The sequence below is a fragment of the Helianthus annuus genome, chromosome 4, assembly GCF_002127325.2.
Source record: "Helianthus annuus cultivar XRQ/B chromosome 4, HanXRQr2.0-SUNRISE, whole genome shotgun sequence".
Lineage (NCBI taxonomy): Eukaryota > Viridiplantae > Streptophyta > Magnoliopsida > Asterales > Asteraceae > Helianthus > Helianthus annuus.
In genome coordinates, this window is record NC_035436.2 from 1,424,678 (window position 1) to 1,441,905 (window position 17,228).

Sequence of the window (17,228 nt, forward strand, 5' to 3'; positions counted from 1 at the left end):
TTTTGTTTGTATATCAATTATTTTTCGTGTTATGAATTTACATCGAGATAGCTGGTAAACAGGCAACGAGCTGCGCCACTACACCTTTTTGAATAGTAACTTTTAAAAATACGTCCATAGCTCTCGGGGACATAACATGGGTCATAACATTACTATGCATGACCCTTTAAACGGTAGGAAAAAAAACCTTGCCAAAGTTTAGCATCACATCACCCGCGTAACCATTTCAAAAGTGTACCGATTTAAACGACAAAAGAAACATACATTACCAATGTAAAGTTGAGTGTCAATTCAAAATCACCCATTTTACCCAATCAGTCTTTCTTCGCTTATCATATGCGTATTCTTCAAATAAGCAGTTTGAAATGAACTTGAAAACTGCTTATTTAAAAGAGTCTCTTACTACTCATAAACAACCAGATAAATGACAATGTATCGAAAACCCAACGGAAACTCCAAAACACATGTAGTCAGTTTCCACAAAATCTACATCACAACATCCAGTATCACAAGACATTTGTTGTATTCATGTATCCGATCAAAACAATTAAGGTGCGCGCGTATAAAGAAAGGTCTGCCTATGCTCTCATCCGCATAGTAGAAGACGTTGACCAGTTGACTAATTCTTCAAAGGAGCCTTTTTTACTCTATCAGCTATTCGATCAGGACCAGTTGTATGCGACTTGAACCGGCCTCTTCCTTCACTTTCTTTCTCCTGTTGAGTACAAATCATTATTATAAAATTTCAGTGTTTGGATTAGGAAAAACTTCAGCCGTTTTCATAGTGATATTGTGAATATACCTTTTTCTTGACGATCTGAACAACATCCTCATCATGAAGAACATGACTAAGGCCACAATGTTGCGGGGAATGCCTTGCACTTGCGCCCCAAACCAGCACGTATTTGACTTCTTTCACGAGGCTTCTGTGTATTTGGTTACAAAAGTCTTCTACACTGCACCCACCTCTATCCTGAAATTACACAAAAATATATACGAAAAGAAAAAAAACTGTATTTACTTTCCAGAATAAAAACAAGGGAACATGTCACTGAATTGTAAATACAAGGGGTGCAAACGAGCCGAGCTTCAAAGCTCGAGCTCGGCTCGTTGGTATTTCTCAAGCTCGACTCAGGCTTGGCTCATTTATTATATCTTAACTAATATATTAAATAAAAAAATATAAATAATAGACTTGTTTAGGCTTGCGAGCTTGATAAGTGAAGCTCGGGCTCAAACTTGTTTACTAAGGTGCTGTTTGTTTTTTAAGAGGTAAAATGTCTGCAGTCTACGGACCATATCTGCAGACATCTGTAGAAGAGGTGGAAAAACCCTCAGCAGACCTTAGAAGATCTTAGAAGTGGTGGTGGGTGGTGGTGGACGGTGGTGTGGGTGGACGGTGGTGGTGGGTGGTGGTGATGATGGACGGTGGTGGGTGGTGGACGGTGGGGGTGGGTGGTGGTGTTTAACCCTCTGCAAACCTTAGAAGATCTTAGAAGTGATTGGGCCAAGTCTGCACAAAGAAGAGCTCGCGCAGACGATTTTTAATGAAACGTCGCAGATGGCAATGTCTGCGCATGGTATGTGCTGCGCGGCATAGACAGAAGAGCCTGCGCAGATCTTTGTTAGAAAAACAAACACCACCTAAACAAGCTTATTTTTAGGTTTGGGCTTGGCTCGTAAACAAGTTTAAATAAGCTGGGCTCGGCTCATTTACTAGACACCTTTAAATAAGGGGCAAATGTTATTAAATATTAATAAATACTAATATTACACTAAGGCTCGACGAGACTGACAAGCTTCACATGCCAGGCATGGGCTTGGGCTCAATAAATAAACAAGCTTTTATTTAGGCTCAAGCTCGGCTCGGGCTCAATAAGTCTCGGCTCGTCTCGAGCTTTTTCTCGAGCCAATAACAAGCAGCTCGCGAGCCGCTTGGCTCGTTTGCACCCCTAGTACCACCTATTCATTAATAAAAGAAATCTGTATAACTAAAACTTGTGTGGTTAGAAAAGAGCTTTGAGCAACATGTGGAATAACGGTGGACTTGATTACTATTTAGTGACATTTTCCCTAAAAACAAGAATACTGATTTCTCGAGCACATAATAACATCACACACAAAAGAGTGTTTAACATACAGAAGAAAGAACCACAGGATCACCAAAATCGGGTTGTTGGCCTTGCGGCTTTGTATAAACCCTAACCAGCCCCATTGCTTCCCACATCTTTGCAAGCAGCCTATCCAAATTCAGCTGTCAAAATAAACTTGTTAAAAACTTACGAATATATCGTCCCGAATTTATTCAGATGCTTTAACAATAACAACGCTTTTGTACAATGAAGAACAGAACATACCTTCAAGTTGCAGCTAATAACAATAGAATTCGGTTGTCGTGCTAGTCTGTCAACATCATCAATACCAACAACATCGATTTTGTTGTATACATATATACATTTCATGTACTTACGGTTCCCCTCTATAACATCAATCAAATCATCCACAGTTGCATCCTCACGGAATAATAACTGCAAAACAGTGAATATGAAAAAAAAAAAAAAAAAAAAGAGTAATATCATGACTCATGAGGACTCTATTAAATAATTTCTTAAACATATACCAAAATACTCAGGCGTATATTAAATAATTATTCGAGTTAATTGCCCGGATGGTCCCTGTGGTTTCACATTTTTTCATGTTTAGTCCCCACATTTCTGAAATAGCAGGTATGCTCCCTATGGTTTGTCATTTCTTACTCGGATAGTCCCCTGACATTTACTCAGGGGACTATCCGAGTAACAAAATGCAAACCATAGGGAGCATACCTGCTATTTCCAAAATAACTGACATCTACTCAGGGGACTATCCGAGTAACAAAATAACAAACCATAGGGAGCATACCTGCTATTTTCAAAAGGTGGGGACTAAACGTGCAAAAACGTGAAACCACAGGGACCATCCGCGCAATTAACTCTAATTATTCTTATTCCTCCAGGGAAGAGGATATGATTTCCATTACGATTCAAATAATATAATTATATTTCAAATTAAAAGGTACATTAAATTAACTCAATAATAATGATTTGTATTACAATTAGAAAAGAGATTACATGGATTTAAATAGACGTAAACCCTAGCCTAATAATATAATGGGCCAATTTGTTATTTGGGCTGATATTCCCCCGCAAGTTGAGGGCGGGGAACGACCTGCAACTTGGACCTGAGAAACATGAAACGTTGAGAAGACAAGGGCTTTGTGAATACGTCGGCAATCTGGTCATCAGTCTTAATGAACTTGACATTCAACTTCCCTTTAGCAACTTGTTCTCGAACAAAATGAAAATCCACTTCAACATGTTTAGTACGAGCGTGAAAGACTGGGTTGGCCGATAGATATGTAGCACCAAGATTATCGCACCATAACGTTGGTTTAGAAGCTGTAATTCCCAATTCCCGAAGAAGAGATTCGAGCCAAATTATTTCAGCAACAGCATCGGCAATGGCTTTATATTCAGATTCTGTGGAGGACCGAGAGACGGTCTTTTGTTTACGAGCGGACCACGAGACCAGATTTGAGCCCAAATAGATTGCATATCCCCCCGTGGATCGTCGGTCCACCGGGCAACCAGCCCAATCAGAGTCTGAATATGCTTGAACAAGAGGACTAGATCCATCATTCCAACAGGAATCAGAAAAGGCATGAAGATGAGATGCAGACGAATGCCGGAAAAGGAGCCCAAGATTAATAGTTCCCTTTAGATATCGTAGGATTCGTTTAACAGCAGACCAATGGTTTTCAGTAGGTGCGTGCATAAACTGGCAAACCTTGTTGACTGAAAAAGCAATATCAGGACGTGAGAGGGTAGCATACTGAAGGGCACCAACAATCTGACGATACTTCGTCGGATCAGCATAAGGCAAGCTGTCATTTGGCAAGAGAACTGATTTGACATCCATTGGGGAGGCAACAGGTTTACATTCAGAGAGTCCAGCCCGATTAATGACATCAAGTAGGTACTTTCTTTGAGAAAGAATTAAACTGGAGGTCTGGTGGATGACTTCAATACCCAAAAAATAATGTAGTTTGCCAAGATCTTTAACTTCTAGCATCGAACTGAGCTTTGTGATGATGGAGTTAACCAGTTGGGAGTTGTTGCCAGTGATGATGATATCATCAACATAGACTAAGACATATACAATGCTACCCCGGTGATTGTAGATAAAGAGAGACGGATCTGTTTTGGAACCGTAAAAACCAACCTGTTGCAAAGCTGTTGACAGTTTAGTGAACCATGCTCGTGGGGCCTGTTTCAGGCCATATAGAGACTTATGGAGACGACACACATGATGGGGTTTAGTAGGATCAACGAAGCCAGGGGGCTGAGTCATATACACTGTTTCTTCTAGATCTCCATGAAGAAAAGCATTTTGAGCATCCAGTTGATTTAAGGGCCAGTTGTTGGAAACCGCAAGGGATAAAACCGTACGGATAGTGACCGGTTTTACAACTGGGCTGAACGTCTCATGATAATCCACCCCGGACTGTTGCCGAAAACCTTTCGCTACGAGTCGTGCTTTGTAGCGACTGATATTGCCATTGGAATCGGTTTTCAACCTGTACACCCATTTACAATCAACAACGTTAGTATTATCGACACGAGGGACTAACGACCAGGTTCCGTTTTTGTGTAAGGCCTCTAATTCCTCGGCCATGGCACGACGCCACTCCGGGGATCGGTTGGCAACGGTAAAGGATGTGGGTTCGGTTTGGTTGGAGGTAGTGGAGGCAGTGAAGGCCGAGGGGTCAAAGGGTTGAGTTTGTTTTGGGTTTTGTCGAAGATGAGAAGGACGAGGTCGAGGTGGCGGAGGGTGGTTCTTGTTAGGGGTATCGGATCAGAGTAGGCTCGAGCGGAAGCGGAACAAACACACACACACACACTAGCAGAAAATAAAGAACACGAGAATTTACGTGGTTCGGTCAAGGTGACCTACGTCCACGTGTTGCAACTAGGGTTTCACTTTTATTAGATGCTCACAACTGTTTTCAGAATGACACAGACTACAATTACATCATAGGTATTTATAGAACAAGATTAGGGTTTCCTACTTGGTCAACAAGTTAACTAAGTGGGCCTAATAACTAGGGCCGGCTAACCCTAACTAGGGTAGGCTAACCCTAATTAGGGCCGGCTACCCTAAAGCCTACGAACCCAACAATCTCCCACTCGGAGGCTTTGCATAGTCCACAAAGTGCATCCAAGAAACCCATCACCAGTAACTTCAGTAATCTTTACGTTCAAGTCTTCCCAGCCTCCAGTTCCAAGAACAAGCTAAGACTTCAGTCACATCCAAGCCACCTAGTTGCAACCACACCTCTCATCAAGTAACTGAGAGACCAGTTGAAGCTCCCACAAGCTCCAACCCAACAGTCTTATCAGACCCATTCTCTATCTCAACCGGCTTGCACGATCCACCAGCTCCAGAGATACACCGAGAATTAACACCACTCTTCACATTTTGCAAACTATTTCCAAGAGAGCTTTTTTCTTCAGTCGGAATCTTCGTCTTCAAAACCCAACGGTTCTTTGTGATTGTACCCGGAACACGACCCATGCTCCCACTATCACCAAATCCCCTGACTGACTTAAACTTAGACCCCCGACCACATTCAACTGACATCCCCAAAGCACCAGGATTCAAGTTCGCAAATTGAACCCTCTTCCGCTTACTAGATTCAGTGAACCAGACTTTATGTTGTACAGGGACGGCTACTCCCTCAACAGGTATCTCAACTAGATACAACGATCCTCGTCTCCTCCCACAGGCAACAACAAGATTTCCATCAATCACCTTCCACTTCCCACCACCAAACTTAACATCTAGTCCCTGTTTATCCAGTTGACTAACAGAAATAAGTTTCTTCGTTAAACCTGGAATTACCCTGACGTTCTTTAAGTTCCATGTAGTGCCCAGTGAAGTCTTCAGATTGACATCTCCCATACCCGTAACATTAAGAACATGACCGTTAGCTAATCGTACCTTTCCAAAGTCTCCTTTTTTCAGATTCACCATCGTCTCCCCGCTGTGCATGGCGTGAAACGAAGAACCAGAATCCATAGCCCAAGAATCTATAGACTCTTCACAGCAAACCAGTACGTCACCGTCAGATTCATCTGACACAACACTGTTTACATGCTGCTTACCATCCTCTTTCTTAGGATCAGGACACTCGTTTTTAACATGCCCCTTTTCACCACAGTTCCAGCACCTCACATTCTTCTCAGCTTTAGACAAGCTTTTCCCACGACTCCCACTGCTTCTGTTTTTACCTCTTCCCCTGCTAACACTGAGCATACCAGAAGTAGATCCTCCACTAGTGTTCCTCCTGCGAACGTCTTCACCCAAAACACTATCCCGGACCCGATCAAACTTCAAATTTCCAGTTCCAGCAGTTTCAGTGACCGTTGTCACAAATCCTGACCAACTATCAGGTAAGGAAGATAACAAAACCACAGCCTGAGTGTCATCATCCAACTTCATGCCCACAGTTGCTAACCTGGACAAAATTGAATTGACCTCGTTAATGTGATCAGCAACTGAACTGCCTTCGTTCATTCTCATATTAAACAGTTCCCTCATCAAGAACACCCTATTACCGGCAGACGACTTCTCATACATATTTGACAGAGCTTCTAACATATCACGAGCAGTTGTTTCTTTCATGATATTAAATGCAACGCTCCTCGTCAAAGCCAATGTAATTTTACCTCTTGCCTTTTTGTCCTTTGAGTTCCAAATTGCCTCGGCAGCTTTATCCATTCCAGCAGGTTTTTCTTCCAGTACCACATCCAAATCGCATTCACCAAGCAACGCCTCTATTTGCATTCTCCACCATGCAAAATCAGTACCGTTGAACTTCTCGATTCGGACGTTCCCGTCTTCAGCCATAGCAAACGAGAAAAACCAGAAAAAACCACAAGGAACCAAGCAACCAAAACCCGAGCAACTTTCAATAAACCAGAAACCCGAAGCACCCGAACCAGCGACTTCTCCTGCAAACCCGAGCGTAAAATCAGCGAATAACCAGGGTTTAAGAACCGAAACCCTAATCGCTAAACACCCCAAAACCACCAGATCTGCAACAGCAAACCCTACGGCGCAAACCCTAGACCTTACGAGCCGTAACCAGAGAATAGGTACGGGCCGTAAACAAGTCAGCGGCGACGGCAGCAACAGCAGATCAAGATCTCGTCCAGCTCTCTCTCTCCTTCTCCTGCGATAACCGTGTGAACCGTGTATTTAACTGAACCTTTGGCTCTGATACCACTTGTTAGGGGTATCGGATCAGAGTAGGCTCGAGCGGAAGCGGAACAAACACACACACACACACTAGCAGAAAATAAAGAACACGAGAATTTACGTGGTTCGGTCAAGGTGACCTACGTCCACGGGTTGCAACTAGGGTTTCACTTTTATTAGATGCTCACAACTGTTTTCAGAATGACACAGACTACAATTACATCATAGGTATTTATAGAACAAGATTAGGGTTTCCTACTTGGTCAACAAGTTAACTAAGTGGGCCTAATAACTAGGGCCGGCTAACCCTAACTAGGGTAGGCTAACCCTAATTAGGGCCGGCTACCCTAAAGCCTACGAACCCAACAGTTCTGTGGTGGTGGTGGGGGTGGAGGTGTTGGAGGGTCATTTTGTGGAGGTGGGGTCGGAGTTTGTGGTGGAGGAGGGGGCGGTGGGAATGGTTGAGTGGGTGGCATATTTGGTGTATCAAGGTCCGGAATTGGGTCAGGGAAGATAGAAGTGTAAGGAGACGATTGCGGTGGAGTAGGTTGGGTAGGTAAGGGTTGTTCGTAGGGGAAAACATGTTCGTTGAAGCGTACATGTCGGGCAATATAAACTCTTTCGGTTTGTGGATCAAGGCAGCGGTACCCATGGTGAACAGGGCTGTATCCAAGAAAGACACAAGGGAGGGACCGAAATTCAATTTTATGTCGATTGTAAGGACGAAGATACGGAAAGCACTGACAGCCAAAAACACGAAGGAAGGTGTAATCTGGTTTACGATTAAAAAGGATTTGGAAAGGAGATTTGTTGGAATTTACTCGAGAAGGAAGACGATTAATGAGGTAGACCGCTGTTTCAAAGGCAAAGAACCAGAAATGTTGGGGTAGATGGGCCTGAGCGAGAAGAGCAAGGCCAGTCTCCACAACATGACGATGGCGTCGTTCAACAGTCCCATTTTGTTCACTAGTATGGGGACATGACCTGCGATGAACGATGCCTAGAGAGGTAAAAAACGAAGTTAAGTTGCGAAATTCGCCTCCCCAATCAGATTGCACATTTTTAAGTTTTGTATTGAATTGGCGTTCTGCCATGCAAACAAAATTGGTAAACTGAGAATAAACATCCGACTTTTGATTGAGTGGGAAAAGCCACATGTAACGGGAATAATGATCAACACACAATAAGTAATATCGATAACCATCAATTGACAAAGAGGGAGAAGGTCCCCAAACATCACAATAAACCAGGTCTAAAATATTATTACTACGAAAAGTTGAATCTTGCAAATGGAGTTTAGAAGACTTGCCCATTTGACAAGAGGTACACAAAAAAGATGACAATTTATTTGAAACAGGTAAAGAACATGAAGAAACAAGAGAATTAAAAACTCGACCATGGGGGTGACCCAATCGTTGATGCCATATTGTGGAGGAAGCTTTGATGGCGGTGTAAGCAACTTTAGGTAGTGACTGAAAACGAGGAAGTCGGATGGAATATAATCCCTGTTCACTGGGGCCCGGAGGAGAGTAGCTTGTGTAACCTCGTCCTTCACGACAAAAAAAGAAGAATGAAATTCAAAAAAGACATTATTGTCGGTACAAAATTTTTGTACAGAAAGTAGGTTTTGTTTAAGTTGTGGGACATGAAGAATATCTGAAAGTTTGAAAGTTTTATTTGAAGATGAAAATTGTTTTGAGCCAATATGTAGGATAGGAAGGGGGTTACCGTCACCAACACGGAGAGAGTCATTACCATGGTATGGCTCAGAATTATCGAAGCTGTACAAATCCGGAGAACCATGGTTGTTAGCACCTGTGTCAGGTTTCCAAGTGGAATAGGAGCCAGCATCTAAAGCAGCATAATTGGAAGCAGCAAAATTGGCTTGTGCACGACCTTGAGAAGACTGATTTGGACATTGAGACGGAATATGTCTGATTCCACACCTGTTGCAATGACCGTAAACCATATTTTGGGTGGAGGCCCAAGAAAACTGTCGTGTGGCTTGATGCTCGCGGCCCCGATTAGACCGATTGTTGCCGCGATAATTGCCCCTGCTGCCACGATTTGGACGATTGTTACTGTAGGAACGAGATGCAGCATATGCTTGGGGTTGAGGGGCTGTGTTAGAGGCTGCCGGTGATGGAGAAGTTGCGGGCTGAAGCTGATAACCGATTTGGGCAGCCATAAGTTGGAGGGACTGTAGTTGCTGCTGAATACCATCAATACCAATGGAGTTGGGTTGAACAGATGTAGTGGCAACAGCCGCAAATGGCTGTGACGAGTGGCTGGCTGCAACCGGAACCGAAAGAAGACGATTCAGCATATAATCGTGATCACTCAGCAGCCCGTGTAGTTCGTTAAAGGCAACCGGAGGGGATCGAGCAAGAAGATTACTTTTCAACCCATTATACTCGTCTCGTAGACCAGCAATAGTAAGCATAACCAAGTCCTTATCTTTTATCGGTTCACCTATATTAGCAAGAGCGGTAGCGTATTCTTGAGCACGACTCAAATAGTCGACTGGTTTTTCATCGCCTTTCATGGCGAGTTTAAGAAGCTGAGTTTTTAATGTAAATTCATGGGAAGATGTTGATGGAGCATAAGCACGTTCTAAAGCAAGCCAAATATCACGAGAGGTTTTACCTTGAACGTGCTGGAAGGAGGCTTCAGAGATAGTTGAGACAAGAACCATACGAACATGAGCATCATTAGCAACCCAACCCGGGTAACTCGGGTTGTCAGCGGTGACTTCTCCGGTGGTAACTTGTTTTGATGGGCATGGTATAGTGCCGTCAATATAGCCAAACAGATTGTTGGCAATAAGGAATGGTTCGATCATTGCTTTCCAATAACCATAGTTTTTAGGGTTAAGAGTAAAGGCAAATTTATGAGAGTTATGGGCTGTTTTTTTCTTGAGTTGTGAAAGGTATGATAGCCGCCATGGATGTGGGAGATTGTTTGGCCGGAGTTTTAATGTCGGCAGGAGCTGGAGGGTACCGGAACTTGCGTCGGCAGTGGGAGGGTAGGGCGGCGGCTGATTAGGGTTTTTAGGTTTGGCTCTGATACCAAATTAACTCAATAATAATGATTTGTATTACAATTAGAAAAGAGATTACATGGATTTAAATAGACGTAAACCCTAGCCTAATAATATAATGGGCCAATTTGTTATTTGGGCTGATACATTAACACTAGAAACTTCCTATTGAATACAATTATCAATTAGCTGAACGTTTAGATTACCTCTGCATTGTGAATCTTGTATTCATGTAGAATTTGGTAGCAAAGCTTCTCATCCACATGAGTCAATTGCACTGTGCTGTTGAAGGAAATTCCACCAGTTTTTTTCTTTTTGAAGTATATCTGCGACGGACCAAACACATCAAAATAAAAAATAAAAAAATTGGACGTTTAGCATAAAGTACTAATGCAGTGTCAACTTCTGTGTTGCCATTTGTGCATGAGTAGTTAAAGGATTATTATGTAAATATGTAGACTTGTAAAAGTTTTGTTATGTTTAGGTCATCATTAAAATACCCTATAACGACCCAACGAGAACATAAAAAACATCTTATTTGACTCAAATCTGTGTTTAAAAAAGCGCGCTTAAAGCGAGCTTTAAGCGTGAAGCGCTGAAGCACTGGAAACATCGCTTTTTTTGGTCTGAAGCGTTACATTACGTGAAGCGCTGTGAAGCGAGCTTTAAGCGCGAAGCGATGATGGTTTGAAGCGACGCTTCAGCCCAATCAGGTCACATTTGGGCCATTTTTTAAGCCCAACAATCTTTAAATAGGGTTAAATGAGGCCTGTTTCTTTACCCCAAGTGCTTTTCGACTTTAATTTATGTTTTAACTATGTTTTTTATGTGTTAAGTGTGTTTTTTAATCATGTTTTTGTGTTTGTTATTGATTAACAAGTAGAATAGGTCATATTGATGTGTACAATATATATATATATATATATATTTTTTAATTTTGAGCGCTTCGTATACGTGAAGCTCTCGCTTCGCGCTTGAAGCTTCGCTTAAAGCTTTTGGAACCAAAACGCTTCGGAGCGCTTCGCGCTTTTTTAAACCAAGACTCAAATGTAACCGACATAAGAATAATTGTAGAAGTAGAGCTAAAAGAAGATTTACTAGCATATGCGTGGTATTACAACGATTTCCAAAACAATAAATCAATGATTTGAAACATTACCTGTGGTGGTTTCTTGTTTAAGCGCAAGCCAACGGCTTCAAGCTCTTTTGTCAATATCTGTCTATGTCCTTCACTCTGAAAATTTTGTTGAAAATTTTGAATTTAGAGAGAGAGAGAGAGAGATCTTAAACTATGTTGTCAAAGACGCAAGGCGCAGGCGAGGCGCATCGGTCTCGCCCGGAGCCCAGGCGCAAGGCGCAAAAAAAGCGTGGGCTTTTTTAAGAAAAGCGCACATAGAGAAAAAAATATATAAAAAATAGGTTATGCTTTGATAATAAATAAGATTCCACATATAAAATTAAAATATAACTGTCCATTATTGGTGAGATAGTAGAAGTATTGGTGTTTGGAATTTCCTAATCACATATACATCAATAGTAGGGCTGTAAACGAGTCGAGCCGAGTCGAGCCAGGGTGGGGTCGAGCTCAAGCTCGAAATTAATTCAGGCAGTTAAACTTGGCTTGAGCTTTACGTCGGAGTTAAACGAGCCTAAGAACGAGCCAACGAGCCGAGCCATGGGCCGAGCCGAGCTTAGCTCGAGCTGAGCTTGGTTACAAAATGAGCCAGCTTGGTTCACATCATCTCAGATTGAGTTTTTTAGCTAGTTTTTCTCGAGCTTCTTTTGAGCGAGCTACGAGCCGCGCTACGAGTCGCGAGCTTTATGAACAGCTCTAATCAATAGAGACGACTAAACAAGATTTTATATCATAATGATGACTTACTTTTGAAGCATCGAGAACCATCAACACAATGTCTGATGACTTTGAAACAGCAATAACCTAAACTTGAAAAGAACAATGTTATTAGCAAAGATGTATATACTACAACTGAGATGAATATGCAGCTTTATTCAATAAGTTAAGGAATGATGTATAATAGGTCACCCAAGTATTCATAACTTTTCAGTAATGGCACGAAAATAATAAAACAACTTTAGATACCACCTGTGTATCATTATCCTATAGCTTCATGTGCATTATTTTCTAATTGAAGACTTTCCTGTTAAATCGTGGTACAAGTCCTAGAACTATAAATCCAATGTGTTATACATCTATTAAACATATAGAAAACTAAAGTCACTACAAATATAACGACAACCAGTAATATTAAACGATAAATAAACTTACCTGCCTACCACGACCCTTGCCCTCAGACGCTCCTTCAATGATTCCAGGAAGATCAAGTAACTGAATTTTAGTACCGTTGTAGTGAATAATCCCAGGAATACAAGTTAGAGTTGTAAACTCGTATGCTGCAGCTTCTGATTGAGTTCCAGTCAACATAGTTAAGAGCGTGGACTTTCCCACACTGTATAAAAATAATATATCAGAACACCGAGAAGTGATAATAATCAGATAATTTGTGTTAGAACATACGATACACGTTTTAAGCTGAATACGACCTTTATATATAAAAGACTAAGGCCCAACATATCAATAATACCACCACCATATTAAAACCATAAGAGTAAATTACAAAAATCGTCCTTTATGTATGTCACTTATTGCAAATTGTGTCCTTTGTCTTCAATAATTACAGAAAACGTACTCGATGTTTGCAAACCCTTGCAAGTTATGTCCTTTAGCCCTAACTCAGTTAATTTTTGTGGTTAAATCTGACCAAATGGACCCCGCATGAGGGTATTTTTGTGGTTAAATCTGACTAAATGGACCCCACATGAGAGTAAAATGACGAAAATACCCTCATGTAGGGTCCATTTGGTCGGATTTAACCACAAAAAATTAACTGGGTTAGGGCTAAAGGACATAACTTGCAAGGTTTGCAAACATCGAGTACGTTTTTTGTAATTATTGAAGATAAAGGACACAATTTGCAATAAGTGACATACATAAAGGACGATTTTTTGTAATTTACTTAAACCATAATTGGCTATAACTTTGCATTAACTTTTATTTTCGGGGTCTTGCAATAAATTCCAGCATATTTCAACCTTGGTCTCGTTTAGTCATGGTACTTTCATGTATGATGATCAAAACCGGACAACGAGAAAGTACATTGTATTTTAGCAATAAGATCAGTATCCATAACAGACCTTGGAAATCCTATGAGTGCAACACGACCATGGCCATATTTTGTAACCTCAAAACCCTCTCCAGCTCCACTAGACCCCTGTTTATCATAAAAGGAATATGAAGTCAGATATGTGCATGAAACCCTCTCCAGCAGAGATATATGATATTAATGTGAAACTTGGTGCAATACCAACATGAAGGACCCGGATGGTTAGTGTGAATAATATAAGGGTGGTACGGATGATCCCGAGGGGTGGTAGGAGAAGATCTACTAAAGCTTGGCGTTTAGTAAAATTAATTTAGTTTAATTGTTTTATGTTTATCTGTGTTTGTTTAGACAAGTTTAGGCTAGCTTTACTCATAGTTGTTAATAGCGAGCATAGCGCCCGCCATAGTGAATAGAATAGCTTAGCGTAGCCCTCATGTGGCGCTATATAGTTGGTAGCGACAAATAGTGGGAAATAGCAAAATTTTTGTAATTTTTTTATTTTCTTTCATTTTTTTGGTAAAATATACATATAAACTATTTCTAAAATTTTCTTCTAGTGTATCGCTAAATGTGAAATAGCGTCTGCTATTTCATCGCTATCGCTACGTAGCGTATAGGTAGCTTGTCGCTATCGTCCGCTATTCGCTATTGACAACTATGGCTTTACTAATTGTTTTCTATTTAGGATTAATAGCTTGTTGGTCAAGATTTATTCTAGTATATAAAGTCAAGTCACTGATGTAAATTAAAACCAATCAACTTATCGAAGTATTATTGTTTTCCGAAAAATTGTTTCAGCAAGTTTTGTTGGCACGTGACCAGCTTTGGTAGTTATTAAAAAGTTTTCTTTTGTTTATTGGTTTATCCGTTCGTACGTAAGTTCCACAAGTGGTTTGACTTTCTTTGGTCTGTTCCTTTTATGTTTGTATACGATCGAAGTTTGCTGAGTTCACAAGTTGTGTCATAACTAATAAGTTTGGTTGCATCATTGTGTTCTTGATTCACTTGTTTAAACGACCTCGGGTTTAACAATTAAATTAGTCAACTATGTGCATGAAAAGGACAACATGTGAGCATTAACAGATGAGCAAACAGTATAGCAAAACATTATCAACTGCTTACTTTTGGTGGCTCTAACAGTTGTGTCCTTAGCTTTGCTATCTTAGCCTTGAGCTGGCCCAAATGATACTCTGTAACAAGGGAAGTAAAACTGAACAAAATATATTTACATCTTTATATAAAAATGATGTATTGATAACATAAATATGGTACACGACGATCAAATTAAATACAGAGACGAGCATTAATTACTTGGAAATGTTATCAGAAACAAGAAGTACAACCATACAAAAGTACCAAGTAAGTGTATGCTGTGAATGTAATTTAGACAATGAACATCTTATTTCACTCAAATTTTCCATGTTGCACACTTGCATTCAATAATATGCTATACCAACAATACAGGTGAAAACAATTTCAAAATTTAATAACACAAATTATATGCAAGCCTTTCATTTATAACCTGTTGCTTTATTTTTCTGAGTCCGAGCCATCTCGGCTTCAATTTCTTTGATCCTTTCTATGATCCCCATCTTTCTTTACGATAGGCTGTAGACACGTAAAATAACTGTATTAGCAAAACAGTTTTGCATTGTTTACAAGTTCCAAGCTCCATCATGTAAAGAAATATGTAAGCTACAAGAAACACCAGCACAACACCTTATTTCCTACAGCTTCAAGAGTACAGTTCTAACTGTGTAAAAACAACAATCAACATAGCGCATCGAAGCCTATTCAAACGTCTACGAAACTAACGAGTTTCCTGTTTCCCTAACCAACAGCTCAACGTACAGAATCATTCTACACACTAAAACAAGGCCACAGTCCACAGTACAACAACACTTCAAAACAAATGTATGCTTCTTCATGCTTAACTTCTCATCAACTACCAATCTAACAACAACTAGAACTAGCATCGATATTAATCATCGGCGGATTCGGATTCCTATTCACGAACACACAATTCAAACACATATTACACAAAACTAACACCGGCAAAACACTTTATTTCCTACAGCTTCAAGTAGGGCTGTAAACGAACCAAACATTCGGTGAACAGTTCGTGAACCGTTCGGCGGGAAGTTCGTTTGTGTTCGTTCGTTTATTAAACAAACGAACACGAACAAGAAATTTCGTTCGTTTAGTTAAATGAACAAACATGAACAGAGGTCGCGTTCGTTCGTTTATGTTCGTGAACGTTCGGTAACGTGTTCGCTTGTGTTCGATAGTTCATTAGTGTTTTTAGTTTGTATATTTATTTAAATATATCAAAATTCTGACAAATTAAATATCTAATAAGTGTCAGTGTATTATATATTCTGTTCATGAACTAGTGTTTGTGTTCGTTTGTTTCCATTTGTGTTCATGCACATTAGTTTGTGCTTATTTGTGTTTGTCAATATTTGTTGCCTAAAATTAACAAACAAACACAAACGAACACGAACAAGTTCATTTCCTTAACAAACAAACACAAACATAAAATCCCGTTCGATAAGTGTTCGTGAACGGTTCGCGAACACATATATTTTTTAACAAACGAACACGAACAAGGTCTTGTTCGTGTTTTTTTGGTTCGTTTACAGCCCTAGCTTCAAGAGTACAGTATTAACAGTGTAAAAACAACAATCAACATAACGCATTGAAGCCTATTCAAACGTCTACGAAACTAACAAGGTTACAACTCACAGAGTCACAGTACAACAACACTTGAAAACAAATGTATGCTTCTTCATGCTTAACTTGTTATCAACTATCAAACAACTACTACAACAAGCATCAATATTAATCATCTCCAGATTCAGATTTCTATTCACTGCAACACAATTCAAACACGCCGTTCGCAAAATTAACATCGATTCTAGCATTTCGTAAGTAATTGACTGAAACGAGTAACCCTAGATGCTCGAATTAGCAAAAATTAGGCGAATAATTGAAGAATGAACTGCTGCAATGAGATCGTACTACGTACCTGAAGTAGTAGATGCGGAAGAAGACGGTGGATTGATCTGAGGAATCGGTGATGGTGAAGATACGATGTGCTTCGAGTGAGTTCGAAAATGGCTGCTAATAATAACCCTCTCTTTCAGTGGTAGTGATGACGATGAGACTCTCGTGTACGTTTTCTGTTGATGTGTGTTAATCGAGTCCATTTCCAAGCCCAGCCCAATACATGTTTATACTCTTTTTTTTATTATTAAGGGCAAAAAAGTCATTTCATATGCATTTAACTAGATAAGTTAATGTCTATTCATTGTGGTTAGTGATGGACCCATAAATTTTTTCCTAGTGGTGCGGAATATTTTCAAATATTTTAGGCCCTTAGTTGTATAAAAATATGGGCTCATAACGGGTCGGGTCGGATCATGTAAGACAAAAGAACATCAAACTAAAATTTATAAATAATCAAAAAACTGTCAAACGTCATTACAAATTACAAACGTATTTAAAATTGTGCCCTACAGGTTTTTTTTTTTTTTGAAATATATCCAAAATATCATCTAAAGATACTAAACACGCCATAAGTTCATTACATTCTTACTCGTTGTTCCTAACACATATAATTTGCTTCACAAGTTCATAACACAACACTTAAACAAAATAAACAATCATGTTCAACCATAGCCAATAACTTTAAATTATATTTTTAA

At 40.1% G+C, this 17,228-nt stretch overlaps 1 protein-coding gene across 2 annotated transcripts; it reads right to left on the minus strand.

Moving 5' to 3' along the window:
* Positions 1 to 382: 382 nt before the first annotated feature.
* LOC110935473 (developmentally-regulated G-protein 2) lies at positions 383 to 16,724 on the minus strand. Of its 2 annotated transcripts, none has more exons than XM_022177856.2 (12): positions 16,550 to 16,724; positions 15,044 to 15,129; positions 14,644 to 14,711; positions 13,553 to 13,629; positions 12,627 to 12,807; positions 12,222 to 12,278; positions 11,499 to 11,573; positions 10,546 to 10,665; positions 2,358 to 2,528; positions 2,141 to 2,254; positions 803 to 973; positions 383 to 715 (listed from the first exon to the last, which is right to left on the minus strand). In XM_022177856.2, exons 2-12 carry the CDS (start codon positions 15,111 to 15,113, stop codon positions 620 to 622), a joined length of 1,200 nt encoding a protein of 399 aa, XP_022033548.1. In that variant the 5' UTR covers positions 15,114 to 15,129; positions 16,550 to 16,724; the 3' UTR covers positions 383 to 619. The 2 variants fall into 2 exon arrangements, with proteins under 2 accessions (XP_022033548.1, XP_022033549.1); XM_022177857.2 differs by having other exon boundaries at positions 15,044 to 15,130; positions 16,554 to 16,723.
* Between the last annotated feature and the right edge of the window lie 504 nt (positions 16,725 to 17,228).

Excerpts from the sequence above, each read along its gene's own strand:
- LOC110935473 (XM_022177856.2), bottom strand. The coding sequence starts at position 15,113 with ATGGGGATCATAGAAAGGATCAAAGAAATTGAAGCCGAGATGGCTCGG. Across the intron at positions 2,529-10,545 it reads ACAAGATTCACAATGCAGAG|TTATTATTCCGTGAGGATGC; the intron begins GTAATCTAAACG and ends ACTGTTTTGCAG. Across the intron at positions 716-802 it reads TTCAGATCGTCAAGAAAAAG|GAGAAAGAAAGTGAAGGAAG; the intron begins GTATATTCACAA and ends TGTACTCAACAG.